The sequence below is a fragment of the Channa argus genome, chromosome 1 (genome assembly GCF_033026475.1).
Source record: "Channa argus isolate prfri chromosome 1, Channa argus male v1.0, whole genome shotgun sequence".
NCBI lineage: Eukaryota > Metazoa > Chordata > Actinopteri > Anabantiformes > Channidae > Channa > Channa argus.
In genome coordinates, this window is record NC_090197.1 from 23564263 (window position 1) to 23590153 (window position 25891).

Here is a 25891-nt window from a genome sequence, read left to right on the forward strand (position 1 = left end):
ATACTTGTACAAAACAAATCTCAATTTGTTGAAAATGAAAAGAAACAAATTTAACTAGTGTCTGTAAAAGGTAAATACGGATTTGGATAGGACCTAATGAATGTTTTCAAGACCCCTGCAGGAATGGTTCCTTGGCAGGATGCTCTGCTGAGGTATGGGCTACTGACCTGAATTTCACTGAAATTGAAATTACGTATAATGACAAGACAAAGTATGTGAAGGTTTTGAAATTGCCTTGTTTTTTGCATTCATTGCTCAGATGAGGACGTGATGTGTTCGACATACATAAAGAACAACAATATCCTGTCCTTTTTTGTAACTGAATAAACCTATGAATGTTTGGGAGATAACAGTAGGGACATTTCAAATCCAAATGGTAAACTGCGAAACACTCTCTTTTTTTTATTACAGTTTAATACAGTTTGTGTCTCATGTCAAGTATAGTATGCTATCAAACCCAGCCTTTTCTTATATTAATTTTTGGAAACAAAAAGTAATAAGTTAAAATACACATCTCAAAACACTCAAGGGGGACGTTAGTGCGATCTAATTAAAGTACATTGTTTTAGTGGTGACAATTTATCAAAACACGGTGTAATGAAAATTAATACAATAAATACTGAAATAAGTAGCAGAACAACAATAGGATATATAAAACAGCTGGTATGTTACATTTCTTTTTCTACTTTTCCATACTTTTTTCTGGTTGTATTCCCATTTCAATCCAGAATCCCGACATAATACAACAGGTGTGACCAAATAGCAGGGGATAGATCTTAACAGAGCTAAAGTAAACAAAAACAACAACAACAAGAACAACCAAATAAGCCATGTTCTCAATTAGTCAGTCCTCCCACTGCATCAACTTGAGGAGTTTCTTTTCTTTTTTCTTGAGATAACCGTAGCATGACTCTGGATAAAAGTAAGAAGGAGATGGGCCGGGTAGAGGGGGTGGCAGGCTGTGCCTTTTGGTCCTATCATCCACACAAAGCCCAGATAACAGCACAAAACACACCCAGATGTTCACCCAGCTGTTCCCATAAATTCAAAAGATGTTCTGGTAGGAGAGGAGGACAAGAACTTGAATACTTGGATGCTTAAATTGGTTTTCACAACTAAGATGAGGCTATTTAGGGTTAATAAGAACAATACAAACAACAACAACAAAAAGATTGCAGTTAAAAACACTGTGCTGCACCTGCATGAATTAGGGCTGGTTTAAAAAGTGGAAAAGAAAACACTGCTACTCTAGGTCCCTTGTATTTCTGTCACATATCAGAGATATTGCTAAATGTATTCAAAATTAACTTCACAGTAGAACAATTAAAGAGTTGTAGATTCCTCCCATAGCTTCAATATTACAATTACATTCCAACAATTGTAAGGGAGAAGTGACCATAGGCCAGAACAGACAAAAAATATATAATAAACTAAGTAACAGTTACTTGATTTTTTTCCTTTTTAAATGACAACTGAATATTTCTTTAAGAAGTGAGTAAACTTATCTTAAGGCTATGGTATGGCCCTTTGTGTACAGAACCTCTGCCGTAGTGTGGTTAGCTGAACCTTCTCATTAATATTATGTTTTGCAGCTTAAAACACATTGTGATTGATAATTGTGTAGATAAATTGAGGCAGGAGTGTTAATTCCATACTTTTATTACATCTAGTATTGAATGTTTTACTAAGTTTATTATAAATAGGGAACACTATGACATTGTGAGTTTAAAGAGACAGGAAAAGATGGGAGAGGAAAATACATATTAAATATATTAACTGTAGCATAGTTATACTGTTGTGACAGTTTAATATAAAATTGGCTAAATAGGGTAAATGTTCAGGCAAATTCTTTAAACTGTAGCAGAGATTGATCTTTCAGAGGGCTGAGGTTTAAAGACTGTGTGTTTGTTGACACACATTCTAGTTCTTAATCAGAAATAGAACTGATCAGCGCTAAGCAGTCAGCAAAATGTGAAGCCACCACATGAATATTTTCTACAGATAATTTGCCACATTCATATATACATGACTGGCAGGGTGCAGCTCATGTCTGTAAAAGTTGCTTCAGAAAGCCGATTTAAGTTGCATTAATAAAACACACAAAACATGTTCACCGCTTCGTTCATAATGCAGATCCATGTTTTTAACACTTTGTGAGGTTTTTGTAAAGGACAGCATTAAAATGAAAAATTTAATTAACCCAGCATCTGGTTCACCTGAAATCAAAGAGATTGTGGACACTAAGACCAAATAAATAAAAAATAAATAGAAAATCATTATGTTGTGGTCAATGCTGATATTGTGGTGGGATAGCACAAATAAATCATTGTTGGAAAGAACTTCAGAACTTTTTATATCCAATCATAATAATGATCTGTTGGCAAATTATCACATTGGTTGTGAGATGTTCCACCAGATGTTTTTCAGTATTAAATAACTTGTCTTGTCTTTTCTTGCCCCTGTCCCATCTTTTTGAGAACCTATCTCCAAAGTGTTAGCTGGCCCCCATCACAGCACTGACAGATCTAATGCTCTGTAAAACAAATCTACTGTTAGGTAGATAAAAGAAGATTGCTAAGACCAGCCAGAAAAGAAAAGAAAAAAGAAAAGAAAGAAAAAGTGGGCTGACTGCTGCTGGCTGGCCTGTCAGTATGATGCTCAGGTTGGAGCTACAAGAAAATGAACATTGGCCATGACTGCTGGCTGTCAACCTGTCAGGCCAAACTTATATTTCCAAGTGACAGTGGCTGATTCCTGGGAGTGAGGCATGGGGGTTTAGGAGGGCTGAGAGAAGGGCCAGTGGGAAGAATGCACATCCTGGTGAGAAGCACTATATGGCAAAACAGATGTTCATCATTTAACAGGGACATAAACATAAACTACAAGTAATATATACTACACCTGTAGACACCAAAGGGCTTGGTACTGAACAAAAACACTTTATTGTAGCAATTTAAATTTGTCTATAGCACAGAATATTGAAAAATGTCAACAAAGAAAAGCTGGCACCAAATGCCTGGTGTGATTAGTACTCTTTATACTTATTTACTGATAGCCTCCAAATCAAAATTAGTCACATAAAGCCAGGTTTTAGCAGCACGAAGGCTAATCAGTGAGGTTTTTTTGTTAAACGGTTTGTTTATTCTTTACTTAATAGTAAGTCTAATGTTATAAGTAAGTATTCTTTTAGAATCAAATTTTAGAAATTTCAAATGATATCACATTATCTCTGGTATATACTAATCATTCCTTCAGCATTAAAAAAAAAGAAAAAACATAATACATGCTTTCACACTGAAGCTTAACAAAATGTTGTAACCCAGTGAGTCCAGTCCTACTCAGGCCACATGAACAGTTCCCCAGGACCACTCAGGACACAAAAGGTGTTCTTTTCAATACTTCGCCTGTGATTTGTAGATCACGTTGCCAGGGCTTAGCCCATGCTACTGGTAAAGATCCTCATTCAGGCTGACCACTGGCACCCTAGATGATCTATTACGATAAGTGTGACACTCACTACAATGCCAAGAATACCCTTGCTACTGAATGAGAGGAAGCCACTCAAGGACCTGGCTGGGTCAGTGCCTATCTCATGGTTAGAGTAACAACTCTGACACTGATGTCAAACACACACTGCACGGCAATCACATACACCACATACACAACCAGAGGAAAACCTGCTCAGTCATAATCTAAATGTCACATTAGTCATTTAAATCAGAATACAAAGTTTGTGTATTGTAGTGCACCTGTCCACTTGTAAAGACCTTGCAGAAAAAGTCCTGTTTCAGGCCTTCCTTTTAAACAAATGAGCGTTGGACTTTAGCTGACTGTGAAGACTGCTGGGATTGTTCATTTGCACTCACTCGTTCACAAACAAGCCACTCACTGACATGCAAAAATTCAGGTTTAAAGAACAACATACCGTCAACAGTTACTTTTTTTTTAATTTTATTTTCAACAGCAATACTGCTACTTGTTTAACAGGAGTCTAATCTGGGCATAAGCCAAGCAGCAAATACCATCCAAACACATCTTTGGTGCATAGATCATAGTCAGTTGCCACACAGGCCAGAAACAATGACACAAAATAAGCTTTTTGCTTTCGCTTTTGTCTATGTAACTATGTCACTGTTGACCACCAGCTGCTCTTTTTTAACTGTGAGCCAATCAAATCAAAACTAAACAATGGCTCACTATCAAATAGGCTGTTAACAGGACACGGAGGCATCAGAACCAGTGTAAACACTGTCCCATCTCTATGAAAAACTCATATCAATTATTTAGGCCAGTTAAAATAACCATGGGAACATATACTTTTTTAAAGAATTAAAAAGTTCAATTTGAACTGTTAAAGACAGACTTCAGCAATATAAATGAGAAGAAGCATGATGCTAACTTATTGTTGGAGCTGTAACTAATTATTTTGCTCACTGTTTAACTGTCAACTTATTTTAGTCTCTGTGCCAGAAAAAAGTCAAAATTGCTCCTGCCAGAGGCCAAGGTGAGATTTTAATTGCATTCAACAAACAAGGCTTCAATTCCAGGCTACAACTAACAATTACTTTCATTACTTTTAAACCTGATTATTATTTTCGTGATCAATTCATCCCTTGGTCTCTACAAATGTCCATCACTGCCAAATAGGTATCTTGTTCTGTCTGAGTTAAAAAAAAAAATTGTTTTTTCTTAATAAGAATCAGGATTATTAACAATTTAATTTCTATTAGTCCAAACAAAAAAATTATTATGGACTTAATTTTATCACTAGCTATTCTTTCCTCATCTTGAGGTATAATAAACTGTAACATTAGGCTTTACTGGACTCCAGATTGGTAACTGATTAATCATTCCTCATTTTCTTTGGGCTACTTTTGTCTTCATAGGCTTTTTACCAACTTCTGCGTGCTCTGAGCGCACTCCACAGCTTTGGTTGTATTAGGTTAAAAAAAAAGGCTGAAATTGCACATAATACATTAGGCAAAACAAAAAGCAAGGCTATGACTAGAGGGCATGGTCCAAAACAACAAACATAATGACAGAGTTTTACAATATAAGAGAAAGACATAAGAGAAAACCAAATGTTCCTTGCACTAGTGTCACCTTACTTCTCCCACTTTATATATGAGCCATTGGCTTTTCTTTTAACAGAGCAAAGGTTAGCGCTGCATGAGAGCTGGGAGGAAGCATCATTCTCTACCTCCTAGTATCAACGACTGCACCCATTTAAAGGTTAACCACTTTATTCCACAAAAACACACGCACACCATATGTCATGTAAATGAAGTCTGTAGTGTCACACAGGCTCAGAGAAGGATATTACTATGCTAATCTGGAGCATTTTATAAGGTAAATGTCAAAAGAAATGAATTACCTTTACATTCCAGTGTGCCCCTGTGCAGTAGCCCAGGTTTGATATTTGTCCATGAAAAAAAATGTGTTTTTCCTCAATGTGTTCCCAACCTGTAACACTGAGCTTAAAATAAGATAGAGTTCTTTTTTACTATAAGAAACATAAATAAACTTTTTAAGTCAATCAACCAAAAATTTTAACAGCATGAACAAATACTGACGGGTCAGCCTGCAATACTGTGTGGCAAATACTAAACCTGGAAATGTTCTCTCAAATCCACATTTGCATGGTGGCCAGCCTCATAGCATGGTATGCTGTCTCTATATTGTGCTCTGTATTAACAATTTGTAGGAATAATTATGGGATTTTAAAAAGAAAAACAACAGCAAATCGTAGGAAAAAGGCTGAGCTAGAAAGCACAACTGTCTGGGGTTGACAGCACAAAATAAAAGGCAGACGGATGGCTGGTGACACGTGGAGTAAGAGCGGGTCAGTGAGACAGAAACACACGCACACAACTACCACCAAGTAACTGCCGCACTTTATTCACAAATACACAGCTGTCAGAAGCAGACGAAGATCATTCACAAAACACCCACCCCACCCCCTCCCTCCCCTGGGTATTGCTGACACCATTTCTCCCTCTCTCATACATACACACACACACACACACACACACACACACACACACAATTACATACACGTAGCCACAGTTGCCAGGAGCCAGCATGCTGTCCATGTGGCCTGTGGAGAATCATTACTCAGCAGTGTATACTAAAGAGCAGAAAGTGAACTTCCTTTTTAAAGGCTCCGTCTTCGTTTTCTCTACCAACTCCCTACTACTTTGTGCTACAGTTCAGACAGAACAGTAGCACAAAGTAGTGCTATGCCTTCTTGGAATTCTGCATTGTGTTGACCGAATAGAACAACAAAAAAATAATAATAATTGGTCTCTGTGATAACATCCAGGCTGGTACTTTAGTGTTTCGTGACCCTGAAGCCCTAACCGACCCTAAACTCATAGTTGAAGCAGTCATAATGAGTGAGTTCAGGGACGCCACAGCGGATCATTGTCCGCATGTTGATTTGGCAGTTTTTACACTGGATGCCCTTCCTGACACAACCCTCCCCAATTTTGACCGGGCTTGGACCACCACTGCACTGTTAGGAGTTCAGTACCTTGCCCTTGCCCAGAGACACATTGACCGGGGATGGAACCACTCACCTTGTGGTCCATCAACGACTGCCTTACCAACTGAGCTACAGCCCCACTCATATTGATGTCATAAATAAAAATGGTCAATAACAGATGCAAATTTGTTTATTATTTTAATTTGTTATTTATTTCCCTTTGTTCCCAGAAAAGAAACAAAGAATCTTTTGGCTGAACCGGAATAACTGACTATTTCCACATTTCCACGTTATACAATGATAGTTCACCCCTCAAGCAAAGCATTAGCTTCAGACAGTGACAAACACGCTACACAGTTACTTTTTTCTTCATAAGCCTTATTTTCTTAAGGTGAAAGCTAAGCAAACCGTAGGTATAAACAGTAGGTAGTTTAACAAAAACAGTATATGATCACCCCAACTACCAGCTTGAGTTTAAAGTACACAAAAAATCCAAACAGTTATTTGCTTAGCATAGCAATTAGCTTGCCTCTGTATGATATTTGGGACAGCCCTAAAAATCTAATTTAAAGAACAAATGTTCTCTATTAAAGAATAAATGGTTAGCCCTCTGTCACACTACCAGTCAATAATGTGACTTTATCAGAAGATACAACATATATTCAATAATTCAGTTTATCCCCAGTCATTATCGTGATTGGCAAATGGCCACTTATTTAGCGTTTTTTCCAAAGCGCTTTACAATGTTGATTCCCATTCACCCATTCACACGTCGATGGCATTGGCTGCCATGCAAGGTGCTCACCTGACCCACTGGGAGCAACTTGGGGTTCAGTGTCTTGCCCAAGGACACTTTAACACAGCCAGGACCGTGGATTGAAACACGGTCCCTGTGGTCCATGGACGACTGCCTTAGCAACTGAGCTGTACCATTAGTAAAAACTAACTGAAAAAAAAAAACCAAAACCAAAAAACAAATGAATTCTTCAGTGGTTTTTAAAATATCTTGTTTTGTAGGACCAACAGTCTAAAATACAAAGCTCCTCTTTGTACTATCACAGAAGAGTAATACCTACTATGGGTGGGCGGATTGATCCTTAATATCGATACTTTCGATATAGGGGTTGTATCAAAAGTGATCGATCCAAAAGTCAAAATATCGATATTAAGGGCTTTTTTTAAACCAGTGATTTTATTTATTTTGCATGAAATATAATATTTAAAATGAGCTAGACGCACATTGGTCAAGCCTCCCTGCTCTGCTGTGTTTGTTGCCCTACCATCACGTGACTCAGCAGCGCCAACAGCAAGCAGCTGCAGAGAGAGTGAGAGCGAGTTGGTGCGTGCCTGCCTTGGTATCATGGAGCTGGCAGATAAAAAAACGGAGCGCTGTGTGTAAGTATTTTACTGCTGTGAATGAAAACATAGCAAAGTGCGACGTCTGTAAAAAGGTCATTCGCTACTGTGGTAACACCACCAACTTACACAAACACATAAAACGAAATGACAAAGAGTATTCGGAAATTTTTGTTACTATATTATTGTTTAATGTATACTTTTTTAGTATTATTCAGTTTTTCTGTTCTTAATTTTATTACTATTATATAATAATATATATATGATATATATATATATATATATATATATATAATTCTCATGCAGTTTCATGTTTGCATATTGAGTTTATTACAATAATATTTTTTTTTCATATTTGAAAATGTCCTGTTTTGTTAACCTCACACATGACTAATTACAGGCACAATAAGAGCAAATCACATCACAAATCACAGATGTATTCAGATTTAGCAAAATTATGCAATCACTTCATAAATTGTGATACAGTGATATCCCTTATGCAAGAAAGTAAATGTAATTTACATTGTGTGCTAAAAATAAAAAAATATCGGTATCAGCAATATTTGACCTGTATTGGATCGACACAAAATTTTGCAGTATCAACCACCTCTAATACCTACAAAATATTAACCTCTGAGAATGTGAACATGTTAATATGACATACTGACCTAGATGATTACTAACAGAATTGCCAAAATAGCTGAAAACAGCCCTGAAACAATTAGTCACTTTGTATTTAGTTAATATAAAGAAAATGTACCGACAACCACTCAATTCATTTTATTTCTAAGTTAACACTAAACCTGACATAATTATAATGCACATTCAGCTAATACAAATCGTCAACAGAAGTAACAAAAATGGTCAAGGAATGTATTAGAAAAAAGTTATACTAAAATAATGAAAATTCCATTTGTGCAAAGGATTGCACCCTTTTAGTAATTTTATTATAAATCAACTTTCCAATGAAGAAACATTTGTACTAGCTGCTGTGCCATGTTGATTTAAGAAAATATTTGTTTTACACGTTTTGCAATGTTACATTTTTGCACCCAACTGTACTGCACTATTCAAGCTAAAAAATATAAAATTCAATTAGCCTCAAAAATGTGCTAGTTTTTTTTTTAAACTTGTGTGACATTTAAGAATATGTTTGGGTCTGGGACAGCAAAACCAAATTTTATTGGGCAAACCTCAATTTTGGTAGGAAGGACAAACCCTTTACTACAGTGGCTGCTAGGTTACCTTCACATTTCCGTGACAATATCAAATAAAAATGCTCAAAGAGATGGCACCATGTGTTAAATAAGATGATCAATAGCTTTCAGCTTGTCCCTTCAGGGGTCGCCACAGCAAAACATTTTCCACACGTTGATCTTGTCATGTTTTTTACGCCAGATGCCTTTCCTGCAGCAACCCTCCATTTTTATCCGGGATCACGACCAGCACCAGGGTCGCCCTCAGTGGCTGGGTTGGGCCACACCTGGTAGAGCTGAATTCGTACCCGCTGACTTCTGCTAGCCCTATGCTCTACCGCTGATCCACCGGGCCCCCTGTGCTAAATAAGCTGATACTGGTCTGTTTGAAGCTTTAATTGTTTTTGAATAAAGATATAGAGCCAGGCAAATTTTATATATGTTCCATCTTCATTAGTCGTGAAAGTTTCTGACACAGTAAAGCTGTCATGACAGTGTTTATTTTTAAGTTACTTTCTAATTTGAAGTTAGTCTCCTCTTGTACATCAGGATCAGAACTGTGTATGCGTCTATTAGTGGCTGGCAATTTAATACCTTTGATTTTCATAGTGTAACAACATTGGACATTTCTCAATAAATTAAAAAGTCTCTATCACTATGACTGAATTTAAACCAAGGTTGAGAAGTCAGCCATACAGAGCAGAGGTGATATCCTTGATGGCTCTGTCATGTGTTTGACAAACCCTCTAAAAAAGCCCCACTACAGTCCACTTCAGAGTATTTGTTTGTATGCAAGTCGAGATGAAACCCCATAATTTTAGCCTTCACCCAACATTTAATTACGACATTAATTCATCTTCAGCAGGTGGCCGGAGGCAGGTGAATGTCTTCATAAAACTCATCTATCGAATCATTACTGGAGATATATCCACCAATTAAAAGGCCAATTGTGTGCTGTTAATAAGTGGAGAGTTGAAGCATTTAATAAACTCTGCTTAAAGACTGTCAACAGCACTCATCCTGAACTGTTCTTCTGCTAAGGGGAGCCTGTGAAAAAGCTTCTACCTGAACTTTGATCTGCTGGCAGCCACATCACACTTTGCAGACAAAAATCAAACACACCACAAGTTCTCTGACTAAACATAATGTGCACATACTGTTATTGACCTCATGTGACATCTCCATGCCCCAGTTTGAAAACAGTTTATGTTCAGAAATTCCTGTGTATTTGTTCTCCATAAAAGAATACTTTCCTCCAGACTCCATGTCTGGGATTATAACAATAAATTTATGTCTTCTCTTCACCTGCACAACTGACACAAAAATAAACTGTGATAAAAGCTCCAAATTAAAGTGATTATGATTTTCAGTTTAGTGATACTAATGAAATGTTAAAAAATCTTGTTTGCCCTCCGCAGAAATGCTGTTTCTGCTACCTTTAAGTATGCTTAACAACCAAAATGTTCAATTACCTGTCCAGACACTCTCTGTCCACTTCTACAATAAGACTGAGCCTTGGCTTCTTTAGCAAAGAACTGCTCTAAAAGCACATTAGCTCACATGAAAAGGTAATGAAAAGATGTTAAGAGGGGTGGGATAGATATTACTCTTTTTGCTTAAGAAACAGAGAGGATATAAGGATATAAGGATATGAAGACAAACACAAGCTGCTCTAATTAAAACACCATTTCAACTTAACTTTTGAATGGGTGCTTTTATTGCAATGCAAACATGTCACCAACATAATCTGTCACTACAGCAATTATTTAACATGTAAATTCAAAAAAAAAAGGCAAGACATTTCTTTTTACACTACTCTTTGAAATATTTAGACAGCACAGCTAAGATGTAACACTTACTCCAAAGTTCACAAGTCCTGTTTGACACCTAGAATACAACCCAAAGTGTCAGTCTTTTTACTGTTCACACAACACAACCAGAAATAAAGATTTACACTACACCAAGCTGATACTGACAGAGGTGATTAAGTGAGTGAGATGAGTGGTACTGAGACTAGACCATATGCATAACTGGCATTAAGAAATTAAGGAGGCCAGATTATACACAATTTTAAGTATATGAAGTCTATTCTCGGGCTCTGGTTTTAAAAATTTGCAATTTCAAAAGCTTTTCTTATAATGGGCCTTTGTGCAGTAGTTCTTTCCCTCTGTGAGAAACGGTCTATTTTAGTACCTGTCTCTTTAAGACCCGCCTCACCCAATGTCCACACTGTTGTGACTGGCCAAACAGAGAAAGGGCTTAATCAGACAGAATGCATTTTAGCAGTGTGGGGCAGCTTTTTTGTAATTGTTTTCAATTAGAGTGAGAGCTGCTTTTGCATTGTGCCACGTCTCACATTTCTCTGGTCTATATGCTTCATGTTTGTTGTAGGAATGCCCTATGTGTCTCCAGTTAAACAAAGTTCAATTCCAAGTGTAAAAGTGCCTGAGGTCACCAATGTTTCCCCCCACTCAAGTACAATCATATGAATTCAAAGACCCGATGATTGACAACAGTTTGCTAAACTGGACAATTTATCCTAAAATAAGCAATAAAGTGACCATCATCCAAGTAAATCTTCTGGACAAACAGGTCTACTCTCCTCTTTCTGTCACAAGTACCAGGGCTCGACATTTACTTGCCTGGGGGAAATAAAATCTATGTTCTAAGCAGTGAAATACATCATGCAGCAGCCGATCAGGCAAGTGCAAATAAAAAAAGTGATGTCAGAGTTTCCCAAATTACTTCATGAATGTTTTCTTTGTAAACCTAAAAGATGATTTGCCAAATTCACACAGTGAAAGTTTTACATGTGTGTAAAAGTTGCTAAAGGACATGATTTTCAATAAGTTGATTTATTTTACATAATATGACATAACAAGGTGAAGGCTTTTTCTCATTTGCGGAAGTATGGTAATGTTTGTAAACAGGGGAAATGACAAATAAATTAGCCCGCTCTCCGGTTCACCTGCAACAAGAGATTGTGGACACTTAAGATTGATCTACAATGAAATACTATTTAAACCAATTGGATAAAATACTATTTGTGGTGCAACACTCATAAATTAGTTATTAGGACCATAAAATATATTTTTTGCTTGCCCTATAGGGTATAATGCTTTCCAATTGCCCGATTATGGAGATCACTTCCCCCAGACAAGCAGCAAGCATTACAGATGATATATTATTACTACTTCTCAATTTCATGTTGTGTGTTAATAAAATAATGATTGTTCAAAACCCTGTGTATTTTATTTATCTTTTAATTATTTTACTTTTTAAAAATTGAGACAAGTTATGCTATCAAACAAGTCAAACATCTCAGCTACTTGTGGTCTAATAGCTACAGTTTTTGTTTTAAGATGCAAACAGCCTAGAGCAGGCAGCTAGAGCCAGAGCAGGCACCCTCTACCTGTCCATTTTGAAGAGCTAAATATGTAAAGATGTTTTTCTAACTAGCAGTCTTATTTTAGTGGCTACTAAGGACAGTGATTCAATGTAAGGACGAAAATAACAGACAAAGCAAACTGCTTAAAAGCATTCTGCCTGATTATATATATATATATATATATATATATATATATATATATATATATATATATATATATATATATATATATATATATATATATATATATATATATATATATATATATATATAAATAAAAAAAGTAAGTAAGCACAAAGCGCCTGGCATTTTATAGACTTAGAACACGTCCCGACTGATTATGCCTAAAGTCTGCTAGTGAAAGGACAACATTCATACGCAGGACTGTCATGGTAGGAATATGTGGAGAAAGTCTCTGGGACCTGCTGGAAAACCTCAGGAACGTCTTGCAATAGAATCAACACGCAATTTTATTTTGGAGTTGTTTCTTCAACATATTTTCTGCTCACATTTTGGAACTTTAGTACTGCTTGATAGGGACACCAATCATCACAACAGGGAAACACTGAGCTGAGATTCAGTCTGGTCAACCCATTTGCCACAATTTAAAGCTGTCCCAGGGTGTGGACACCTTTTTTTTTTTTCACACAGGAAGTGACAAATCAAAACTAAAAAGAGAAGCCCAAACTTTCCCCTAAACAGCAGTGAGAAAGATGGACTCCTGGAAATCCTTTTAACAATACATTTTGCCTAAGGCAATACAGACCACCCAGGTTAGTGAAAATGACTGTGCAGCACGCACATGTCAAGATGCAGTATATCTGGGATAAAATATATTCACCCAAATGTGTCCAGTTGCACTGTGCAGCCTTAAGCATCCACAATTTTCCTTGATGTGATGCAATCAAAATATGTGGAAAGCTTGCACATTAAACTTTGAAGAAACAAGTGGTAGTATAACCTCTGTCGATGAGGAGCATGTTCATCACAAACAACTTTTCCTGAATATGAAGTGATGCAACACAGTATGTTAACTTTGTTGAAGAAATAAATCAATATTCCAGCACATGTACAATACTAACTTCATTGTGACAGTTCTATTCTTTGATTAGTAGATGCTTAAATGCATTTATTAAAAAAATATGCCACATTTGTTTGTGATAAAGATAACATATCCTTCACACATCCATGTGCATTAAAATAAACAGTACAGGTAAATCTACACACTTCCCCTCTGTTGCTTATGACACATATCTGTAGAGTAAAAACACAACACATGCTGCTGTTATCACTGAGTAGAGAAATGTAGGTGAGCAGTGTTGACATGGTTACACACGCTGTATGTGGAAGTAAATTAGACTATTGTAAACCTGCTGGGAAAAAAAGCCGTGACACTTGGCTGACACCTTGGTCGCTTGTAAACACAACACTGCAGCCTGTCTGACTCACTCACGTGGCCACCAGACACTTCGGGAACACAAGTCTCCTTCAGTCCTGATCTAGAAACAGTGAAGAACGCAGTTGTACAATGGGGCTATATGACCACACCTACTCTATGTGCTGTACCTAGATCAGCAGACTCGAACGGCGCACACAGTGTGCACATTAGCAAACAAACTTAAGGTGCACATCTAAGGTCTACAACTAAAAATGACAGTTGAGATGTGATACAAGTAAGCCTAAAGTTCAAAGATGTACAGAGTATAGTGGGTCTACATAAAGACAGGAATCATGCAAATTACTGCAGTGGGAGGAACTGAGCAAAATGTGTTCACAAAATGATTTCAATAAATACAACCAATGAGTATGTTTATTCTAAAATGAAGAATTTTTCTAGCTTGTGTGCATTTCAGTTCTGTATTTCTGGGAAATATTCATATATATTTATGCGTAAAAAAATAAGACTTAGTTACTGCACGTGAACAATCAAAATAAATAAACTTTCAGAAAAGATGTGTATGTCTATGTTTCTTGACAAGGTAGAGGAACACATAACTGGGCAGAGGGGGCTGTTTTTCTGCAGCCTTCCATTAGATGCAATTATAAATGGCCGAGAGCAGAGGGATGGGGAGCCAATCAGATCTCAGCTCGCATGTCAACCTAAGACCAACTGTCTCCTGGCTCTGACAGCAGGATTTTACCTCCATAATTCAAATCCCAAAGCAAAGGCACACTGCATTTTGCCAACTTCAAACCAGCGAGGCCGTGTTTACAAGGTGCACATGGAGAAGAGTCGCGTGGGAAAAAAAGCAAACGGGATACGGAACTAATGCCACAATGAATGAAAGCCTCCGTCAAGATGAATCAATCGCGGTCACAATCACACTTTGATCCGAGTAAACACTTAGCGGACGTAATTGTTGCCATTCACTGGACTGTGAGACACATCTCCACTCCACCGTGCAAGCGGCATTTTAGCGGACAGAAGGGTCTTTTCTAAATGATTATGCAAACGTTATTTAACGGCTATCACTGTCATTTGCATCTTGTTTATTGCATTGACAGCTACTGACAACTCTGATATCACTGCTGGGCGCACAACACCAACAAGAAGCCAATTCAGACAGAAATACCAGCCTTTAAGTCTAAAATGAGGCCGAAGAAGCACTGTGAAGAAATATCACCTTATCTCCCTCTCCACGCACGCACACACGCACGCACGCACACACACACTTTCTTCCGACAAACTCTTGCTCTACTTACTCAAACTCTTGCCCTGTACCAAGCAGAGACACGCACTAGTAACGTTACCCACAACTCAGAAAGTTGTTTCTAACAGAATATGCGGCTTCTTTCTCTGTCTAAACACTATTGCAGGGGGTGGTATTGGGAGAAAGAGAGAGGCAGCCATTTTAGAGCTCTTGCTACATAGACAATGGCTGGTCCAATGCAATGTGCAACTCTACCCTGCTTTTTCTGTGCTACCGAGTGGCTTTAACTTAGTCAAAGTGTGTCAGGGCAGTAAGTGAAGTTTACCTGATTTCTGTTTGGAGGTTGTCCAGTGTTTCCCGGGCTCATAGGAGGCGGATGGTGGGTCCTTTGTTGCCAACCCGGATGGACCCCACCATACTGACTACTGCCCATATCCCCTGGTCCCTTGCTGGCCCCTTCCTGATTGTTATAGTCTCCTTGGGTGTAATTCGGGTAGCTCCTGGCAGAGCTGGGGGATGTCAAAAGCTGATTTAAAGTTGGCGTAGACGTAGGTTGTTGGTTCCCCATGTTATACCTTTGATTATTATAAGAAGGAGCCATAGCTGTGGTTCCTCCTGCTGGCTGTTGCTTGCCTGGCTGCCCCCCAGCCGCCGGAGGGTGGTTGTTGCGCGGGGAATTCATGGCCCCGTATCCCTGGCCCTGATAAGAAGTCCTGTTTTGGAACGGGCTGTAGTTGTTGTAATGGTTGGGGTAGCCGTGTTCGTGTGAATTAGGGGGGTAAGGGTCCATCATGCCCGGCCCCGATGCAGCTGCCATGCCAGGGCTTTGTTGTCCGCCATGTTGATGAAAAGGGGCCCGGCTGTAGTGCTGGTTGTAACTGTAAGGAGGTGGAGGAAAGGGTCCCGGGTGGTGGTGTCCCATTCCGGGATGGTTATTCCCTTCAGGCCCGCCTGTATCATTCTGATTACTGCTATTATTATTTACCCTAGGCAAATTTCCGTTGCCGTTCTTCATGTCAGGATCCCCTCCTCCCCCAGCATTTCCAGCATCGGTCCCGTCCTGCAGCTCCTTCTGACCAGGAGATCCACCGTCAGGTCCCTGTTCCTTATTTTCATGCTGTTTCTCTCCCGGTACCGACTCCTCCTGTGGGTCCCGATCCGGCTTTTTGAGTTCGGATGGCGGGCTAGTGTTGAGAGTGGCGACGCTGGCGACCTGAGCGGCCATGATATCCCTCTCTCTCTCCCGCACTCTTTCTCTGCCTCTCTCTCTATCAGCACGGCGACTCACTCACAATAAAACTCCGAATAACCATTGAATATACATACAATTATATTTATACCAACGTACCCGTTGTCCCGGTTCATTCCCCCTTTGCCCGCCGCCCGGACCGGTATCCGGTAATCCACTGCGACTCCGTTTAAAGTTAAAACACAGAGGGGAAAGTTTGTGAAAGAAAAAATATATAAATACAGAGCCAGGGAAATGAATTTCACCGACACAAGTGTAAGTGTATGTGTGTGTGTGTGTGTGTGTGTGTTGGAAAGGGGGGGGGGGTTCTGTTACAGAACGAGAGCGCGAGCTAGAAATCAACCAAACCAGCACGATGCTCCGCGAGACACAGCCATCTTACCGACCTGTCGCGAGAAAACCAAAACCCGAAGCGGAGTCCTCAGCGAAAACTGGATCCGGGCTGCGCTCAGCTAATAGTGACATTGTTTATACCCAATAAGGGCCATTGTTGGGGGTCTAATGCGCGTTAAAGCGAGCTCATACATAAAAAGGCTGTCACATTTTTAAATAAATCCCAGTTTGTCAGCGTAAAGTAGTGATCAGTGTTGCCATTAAGTGTTGAATATAGGTGAGTAGCGTATGCTAATGAAGACACACAGGAACGGGCTGTCTGGCAAAGAGTTTATCACATTGACATTCGAAGCTGTTTTGTTCATTTTCCCAATATGTGCTTTATGTTAGTTGCTTTATTTCATGTAGTGGTACACACAGCTCATTGCATTGGCGCGTACACCATAGTGGCATAAAGTAAGAATGTCTAATAGCTAAAGTAAACATCAGTTCCGTGGTTTTACGTCCCTGACCTCAATAACATCAAAATGAGTAAGACACATTCATAAGTTTGAACAGGTTTTGAGTAGCCACGCTTTTCATATACAAGGCTTTTGTCAAAAACTGATAAATGCCAGACTTTCCTCAACCAAACACTCTGCCTTGAAGTCAAACATAACATTTTAACCATTCTGATTTTAACAAATGTGTTGTTACATTTATTTATGCACCTCTTCTTAGCTCGTTAAAGGAGTACAACAAAACAGACGGACTGTTCTCTACAGTTAAAGTGGGCTAATGGGTAGAAGGGACTGATTCCATACTGCATCCATGTGTCAGCAACAGCAAATGAGAGGAGCAGAGGAAAGCATGAAATTACAACCTGTGTGTCTACTGTGTGTGTGTGTGTGTGTGAGAGAGAGAGAGAGAGAGAGAGAGAGAGGGAGGGGGGGGGTGGACGAGGGAAAAGGAAGAAGGATGGGGGGGGTGTCACAGAGCAGGAAGTTGAGATACAAAAAGAGAAACAGTGCTGAGTGGTGATGGAAAAGTGACAGTATTGCTCACTGAAAATCAACACACCACGTTGTATGTCATACGTCAAATCTCATGTCAACACACACCAGAATGCGACAAGATTTAGGGAACATCATAAAGTCGTCCTATACAATTAATAGAAACAGACATCCTATGTCTCTCCACCTCCCTCTCTCTCCCCACCCCCTTTCTTCGTTCTCTCTGCCTGCTTGCCTCGCGCTCTCCTAGCAGCAGCAAACCTTAGAGCTGCTTTCAGGTGCTGTAGGGATTTTTGCAATCACGCCCTGAATCAGACGTCAACCTCTCCTGCATGTTAAAAGTGTTGTGTTAGCTGTTACAAGAAAGTCTAGATTGAGTTACCACAGGTTATTTCAGTAGCTGAGACTTGAAAGTGTAGTCAATGCTCCAGTGTACACCAAAACAGCTAAATAGACAAAAGTAATGTAGGATGAAAAGTAACATTTATTAGGTCTGTGCTGGCACATCAAATTTGCAAACACGAAAAGAAATAAGTGTTGTGTCCACTTCAATGTATAAAGATTAGAGTATACACATAAGTTAAAATAGTGTACCATGTACACAACTACTGAACATTGTATGACTAGAATCAATTAACTATATTAATGAACATTTATGCAAGTATTAAATGTGCTTTGTCAAACTAAATTAAAAATGAGGGAAAGGGTAACTGTAGTGGAAAGGGTATTTTTATATTGTTTCATTGAATTAATATGCCCAAACATGCTTCAGTTTGCTTATTTTCCAAGGGTAAAATAAATAAATTAGACACACACTAAAAAATAACCAACAGCAGTCAAAACAAACACATACATACTTTTGTTTTAGCATGAAGACCAGCCAGAAAGCACTTCGATGCTGCGACATTGTGTGTTCACAAGCCTCGGGCGGAGCGCGTGAACGCAGCATCACCGCTTGCAAAAGCAGCAGAACTTTGCTATGTGAATGTGGGGGATGGGAAGCAGCAGCTCCCTGCTCTGCTCAGCCCTTTCTCTCTACAATGCGGGGCTTTTTGCTCGCACAGCTCACTTTGTCTGTGGAAAAAAAACATCCTCTTTCACTTTAAGTTTTACTTAGAATTAAACAGAAATTTCCACATGTATTTTAAAGCTGCAAATACAGCATTTGTATGTTTTATAATTGAGAGGAGCCATGCAGGGTGGAGGGGGTCAGCTCAGCTGCTGTCTGCTTATATAGGCTAAGGAGGGTTGCGTGTGCATGTGTGTGTGTATGTTAGCAGAAAGCGCAGAGATGAGGCTGACAGGGAGGAGGGGGCAGGGAGCTTCTTTATTCTTTTTAGCATAAACTTACTGTTTATTATCAAGAGGTGCAGTCTGTCTTTAATATTTTTGAGTCTGCTTTCTAATCTCCTCACTCCTATTTTAGAAGAGGCTTAAAATTGTGCTATATTTTCAGCTTTCACCTTGAAAAATATTTATCTGTTGTTCAGCTGTCAGTGTCGTTGTCAGATTACTTAAAAGAACTGAGATCATATGGTACGTTTAATTTCTGTGGGAGAGCAACAACATAATGCTCAATACTTCCTGTGCTGCTAAGGGTGTCACGCATTTATTTATGTGTTTTCTTTCTCTTATATGCAATGAAGCCTGTCCAGATAAGTTCAGTAGTAAGTGCACAGACCTTTTTTTTATTGTGGAATTAATTGGGATGCTTTGAGTGATAAAAATGCCAAGACTTGGAAATCACTTGTGAGACTTTCACTCTAAAATGCTGAAGCTAAATCAGGAAAAAGGCTATTCACACTAGTTTACGGTTTATATTACAATTGCTGTTCATATGCAGTCAATGTACTATAACTGGTACCACCCACGGAAGAATGACTTGACGAAAAAGTGTTACCATGCAAACTTCTCACTGTAATTCTCTGTCATAATCCTGTCTGGCTCATGTAGAATAAGATTCACACCTCCCACGTGATCTCATAGTATTGCGCCCCCTTCCTGTCTTTTGTTCGATTCAAAATCATTCAAATAAAGACAACACATTTTTACTCGTTTACAGATTTGTCTTGTTTCTCTGACTGTTGACAGTGGTGGTGAGGGTGGGGGTCTTGTGGCACCCCCCATCTGTCCCAGGATGATGATTTAAGAGTGTTTACTTGTGCCTCATCGCCACCTCCCTGTGAGGGTGACCATGATGCATCACCTTCAGCCCAATGCCGTGGCTTCCCTGGCCATCACCCAGGCAGCAGCTTGGACCTCATCCAGGAGCCATTTTCTCTTGTTATCATTATTAAAAGAGATATCTAAGAATAGAAAGTAGCTGTAGAAAAAGTGTTGAAAGGCTGCATTTAAATATGCAAAGATTTGGTAGGAGTTTATTATTTATGTCATCCAATCTAGTTAAAACACAAATTTCTGTGGACAGGCTACAGCCATAAATATTTTACTAACATATCTAAGCCAAAATATTCCATTTCTGATAATTAATGTAAGCCTTTGATATTCTTAAACATGCATTTTTAATGTAATAACTTTCTTCAATTAATCTCAGATTTGGACAGTAAAAGTGTCACTCTTGTTGAGCGAGTTTACTGATGACTGATTATTCAGGAGTTTTTCTTTTATTTTTATCTCTTGGGATCCAGTCTGGGAATAGAGCCATACAATCACCAAGACAACCCAATAATGTGGCGTGGAATTTGCTAACAAGATTGGAGTTGAATTCAGACACAGACACAAACACACATGGGTGCACGATACGCACCCACGTGTACGTAAGCCTAACGCACCCCATACCTGACAGTATTGTACATGCTGAGATTTTATGGTTGTGAAGAGTCTGTCATTAACACACACTTGCACCAAACATCAGTGGCAATCTCACGCTGGCCACACACATACACTAATACACCAAACACACACACACAATCACAACAGTTGGGCCCTGTCCAGATGGTTGCCAGGCAGCAGTTCAATGCATAGTCTGGAGTGTGTAGAGGAAGGAAGTGCCACTTTGTGCAAGTGCAATGGCCATCCGGCTCGTTCCCAGATGCTGTGTGTGCATGTGTGGAACCTTCCGTTTAAACTTACACCTGACAAACACACACCCACTACTGTGCAAATAGTGCAGAAATGAGGAATGTGCAATAGATATCATGCATGGTTTCACTCAGGGATTTTTAATAAATGTGTGTAGATTCATTTTTCAAAAAAAAAAAGAAAAGAAAAGAAAAAGACAAAACAGTTATTTCAGTCATCTACAGTAAGGGCCTTGGTATATGTTTATCCAAACATACAGCTTTGTCAGATGAATGGATTTTAAAAAAGCACTTGTGGAATTACTCTGCTGCCTCATAAGGTCATATTTTAGATTAATCCTTTAGCCATTGTTCTTACCTGATTTGATCAAATGGGTCAAACTTTTTACAAGCTATAGTTCACCCTGAACTGCTTAGCAGACATTCAATCAGTTCCTCCTCACTTCTTGTATTATTCTCTCTCAAGCAGCAAAACCCTATCTGTTCCTTAGGTGAAAATAGACAGGGGGCCTTGATGCCCCATGACAGGCTTTCAAATCAAAGCTGATAGGACATATTTAGGTTACACTGGAGCACTTCTATCTATCTTTTTTGTGCGTGGGGTGATAATTTGCTAGAAGGATTTTTTTTTTTTAAATCTCTCAATTCATGAAGTTCACACAGTCACACTGGCACCAGCGCTGAATTCTAAACACTCCATTTTCTCGCAGTGTGTTCAAGTGAAGTGAAGGAAAGACCCCCGATCTCAACAAAGCCAGGCAAGGTTAAGAGCACTCAAAATTACAGTGTCCACCTTGCAAGGACAGAGAAGTGCTCACTCTCTTTTCAGCAGGGATAAAGAAAGAAGCACGCAGGGAATCATATCTGTAGTAAGGGAACTCATCATTGCAAGCACACTGGGAACTGCTCCATTGTGGGTCACAGAGCCCAGTATGTGAGTCTTTCTTCAACCCACAAATAGTCCTATCCCTGTAAATCCCACAGAGAATCTTGTCAGAGTGTCAGCTGCAAGGTAGGCCAGAATAAAAAACTGAAAAAAGAAAAACATACAGTTGTCTAACGGAAAAAAAAAACACATTTACTTCTCAAAAAATTTACAGCTCAGTTGTACAAACAGAAACAGAAACCTTTAATGGAAAGTCACCTGGACATCTTTTAAAAAACAGGCAATGCTAGCTGGCAAATGGCTAACACGTTGGCAAGCCGGGAACATACTAACACTAGTCAATCAGCAGCACTCTGGCCTGCTTTCTCTTATCAAGGTAGTTTGATAAATTCCAGCTAGCTTATTTTTTTCAATAAAAATAAGTGTTTTTTTTAAGTGTTTATAGCATTTCTATTCCATCTCTGAAATCATTCCACTTTTTTTGGAGCAGTTTATACACAGGCACAGGCTTTTTTTTAAAAAAAAGGTGCCATACAGCTTAAAAGCTACTAAAACCTCATTCACAGGACTGTCTTCTCTGTTCCGTCAAAATGTATTATTGTTAAGATACTTGCTGTGGCAGTGTTAAAGGTCCGAGAAGCAGGCTTATTACCAGAATGTTGCCTGTCATGCTAAAATCTGAGTAGGACAAGTCAAAAGCAGCATTTGTCTCCTCCCTCTTAGAGCCATTCCCCTAACCCTGATTCCTGCACTGGAGCTGCTTAGTGGTCGTAGGTTACGCTGTGGTTATAATGGGAAGTTTCCAGATGTGATATTATATATATATATATATATATATATATATATATATATATATATATATATATTCTATACATAGAGCATAGAGATAATTTTTTTGTTTCAAATATTGAACTAAAAGAAAATATACAAATGTTTGCATAATACATTGAGCATTATTCTTCTCATGCAGTACACTGAGAATACAGACCTAGATTAGGTTATGAATATTTAAACCTTTAATTGTACCAAATATGCATGTTTGAATTAGTAATTCAGAAGCCATATAGTTTGCAATCAATGGTGGCAGTCAGGGGTCTTTGGCTTGTTTTGAGGTGAAATTGCTAACTGTAATGCACACATGATGAACAGCAGAGTGAGCTTGCAGAGAGATGGCTGAAATCGACATGTTGAAGACGAAGTGATTAAGTTACCTGTTACAGAACAGCCCCTGAGCATATATCAATATGAACTGTGGCAGGCTGAGAAGATGAATTGGATGTGAATGAATGGATGTGGAAAAAAAAATTGCAAGCAGCTGCACTTATACAGCACAGAAAATAGAGCTTATGTAGAAACCAAAGAAGCATTTTATGGAGAAGTCATTTTCTGTGTGTAATATCAGTATGTTGGTACAAGGCATTATATAGAAAAACGGCTGATGTAATTCACTCCCTGGGCCTCTGAGATGCTCAAGAGACCAATCTTCTCATATATAGAAATTGAATGTATTTCAGCTGTTACCAGCTGAATCATTTTCTTGTCCTACTCTTTTAGCCTGTTGTTTACAGATGCACCTTTTGTTGTGCCTGAACTCTTCCCTCATATGGGGGCTGATGTTTATGCTGTTTCAAGCACGAGTGCCTTAACTTACAAAGGGCAACAATGAAGTGAAATTGAAAGAAAGAAGTGAATACATTAGCATGACAGTTTGATATGAGATAAGGTGGTGGATGTGAACCAGCCAGAGAGTTCTTTTTGAAGGAGGATAAACACAAACAGAGGCTGTCAGGGAAACATAGGGAGCAAACTTTGGCATGCCATGAGAGAACAGGTTTGTGGGAACAAGGATGGATTGGCTGACAGGGCCTACAACAGATACAGAACAGGCCTGATCCTCTGTCATGATGGTAATTGTCCCCATGTGTGTCAGCACACTTAGGGAATGACCTTTTGCATCCATGCTAGGGCAGCAGGTGGGGGGGTGAAGAGGGTTCTGCACCACCCTCCAGTCAACTGTGAAAACAAAAGTCTATCTTTACTCTGTGGGGAGGCTGCAAGATAGGGGACAAGAAGGTCCTTGAGGGCCAAACCCATTCTTTGGGGCTGATTATTAGCCTCAAGGCTGCAGGGCAAGGTTGAAGACACGGGTGGTACTGGCTGGGGGTTGAATCTCAAACCTTTGCATTGAAATACTGATGAAAGAGACGAAATTCAGCTGTAATTGCTCTTTTTGCAGTAATTCTGGGTGACACACCTCAAAGCTGAATAAAGAGAAAACAAACCATGAACACTGATGTGTTGCAGCTGCCACCTTTTCTCTCCATGCCTGGTGAGGCAGGAGGATGCTTAGATTATCAAACAAAATGTACTATAATGTGTGACAATTAAGTAAAATGAGGCTGTGCATATGACTTTCCAGTTTTTCTCTGTCTGTTGCCAGCTGAGTTGATAAAACATAATCCATGGTTTCCTCTGAATATGATATGAGAGCTTACGATTTGGAACGCATCATTTGGATCATTTAGGATTTGGAACAGGTTCACATTTGAAGAGGGTATTTGAACCAGAACCTTAAGAGACACTGCTGGGCATGGCTCTTGCCAAATAGGGCATTTATAAAAAGTTGGCACAGGCCCTACAGAGTGAAGGCTGGCAAAGGCATGATGCCCACATCATAGTGCCAACCAAGGGTTTTGTTTGGCATGTGTCTCTGTAGTATGGCTTGTCTCCTCCAGACAACTGGCCCAAACACAACTTAGCATTAGGTTACAGAAGCATTACAAACTGAAAGTGATTCATTAAAAAGCTCTCAGTGTCTGCGTGAGATGAGAGGTGCAAAAATGAGGATCAATAATTAACATACAGCAAAGATGCAAATGCAAAATGTGGACATATTCCATAGCCACCTTTAGCCTCAGTTTTTTAGATTGGATTTTATTAAAACAAGTCTAAGAACTGCCACATTTTGTCATGTGGTTTCACAGTAAATTGCGAATTAAAATTAATTAATTTTAAAACAGCGAATTAAAGCAGAAAAACAGGTGAGGAACTAAATTAAATAAGTACCTCCTCAATTGTAAACCCAGAGTGACAGTGTCTTTCTTCTTACAGGAGGATTTGGCTGAATGCCTCTCCAAGAGATTTCGATATCCCTTATTTGATAGCAGCAGGCGCCACATACGCAATCCTCACTGAGACTGGCCCAATAAAAAGGGGTTCTATAGGAACACATTCAGGGACAAGTGAAACGCTTAATTTCAGGCACCAAAGAGAGCAATTTCTGTCTTGCAACTGTACAAATCAAGACAGTATAGGGAAAACAGGGGCAAAACAGCTAAAGTAATTTATTCTGCCTCATTTTAAGCTGCCAGAGAGGCCTATTTTAAGAGGAAATAAAAAAGAGGGAGGAGGTGCTGGAGACAATGCATTTTAAAGGAGGCTCCATCCCCAGTGTGCCTTCATCTGTCAGTCAAACCCGGCAACGTAAACACATATTAAGGGGGAAGAAAGAGGGGTTTCCATAGTCACAGTTTTAAATGGCACAGTCGTGCTGTACACAGTATCTCCCCTCCCTCCCCTCCCTTCTGCAGTGTTGTTTGTTTGCTGTTGTGTTAGAAGAATTCAGGTTGTGGAGAAAAGCGCTGATAGTGAAGCACTGGGAGGCTTGCGCTATTTCCACTGCAAGAGAAAGCAGAGCAAGACAGAAGAGGGCCCAACAGACTAAGAGAGCGAGAGAGGAAAAAAACATACAAGGCCGGTTATGCAGAAACACAGATTTAATGTAAGGCTTGGCTCTCTGTTATAAGCAGAGGAGAGAGGAAAAAGCTGGTCTGGACTGAAAGGAAGAGGGAGAGGAGAGGAGAGGAGAGGAGAGGAGAGGAGAGGAGAGGAGAGGAGAGGAGAGGAGAGGAGAGGAGAGGAGAGGAGAGGAGAGGAGAGGAGAGGAGAGGCAGCACCTCATCTAGTGACCCATGGGATGCCTGCAGATGGAGCACTCAGGGGAGGATTTAGTCCAGAGGGGAGTCCCTGTCTCTGGACCGGATTGACCGTCTTTCTGGGAGCGACTTCTCAGAGAGGATGTTACCTCTACTGGAGCTGCCCCCTCTTTGGATAAACAGTGCAATAATATTCTAAATTAACAACAAAAGCCCCGGGGACTTCAGGTCTCTCTACAATAACTCGCCCCCCTCTTTACCCACCACCCACGACACATGAATTTTATGGTTTCAGGCTAAATAAAAAAGTTATTAGTAATTCATGTTTACTGGAATGATGTGCATGTCCTTGCTAATGGGTTGTGCTTTTTTTATACTTT

At 39.4% G+C, this 25891-nt stretch overlaps 1 protein-coding gene across 2 annotated transcripts in view; it reads right to left on the minus strand.

Moving 5' to 3' along the window:
• arid1ab (AT-rich interactive domain 1Ab) overlaps nt 1-16713 on the minus strand; it is a 56401-nt gene extending 39688 nt beyond the window's left edge. Inside the window, exon 1 of one of the 2 annotated variants that reach the window (XM_067508313.1) lies at nt 15401-16713. In XM_067508313.1, coding sequence (XP_067364414.1) covers nt 15401-16300 — 900 coding nt within the window. In that variant the 5' untranslated portion in view covers nt 16301-16713. The remainder of the gene's footprint in view (nt 1-15400) is intronic. The other variant, XM_067508323.1, reaches the window with a different exon arrangement.
• Nucleotides 16714-25891: the final 9178 nt, after the last annotated feature.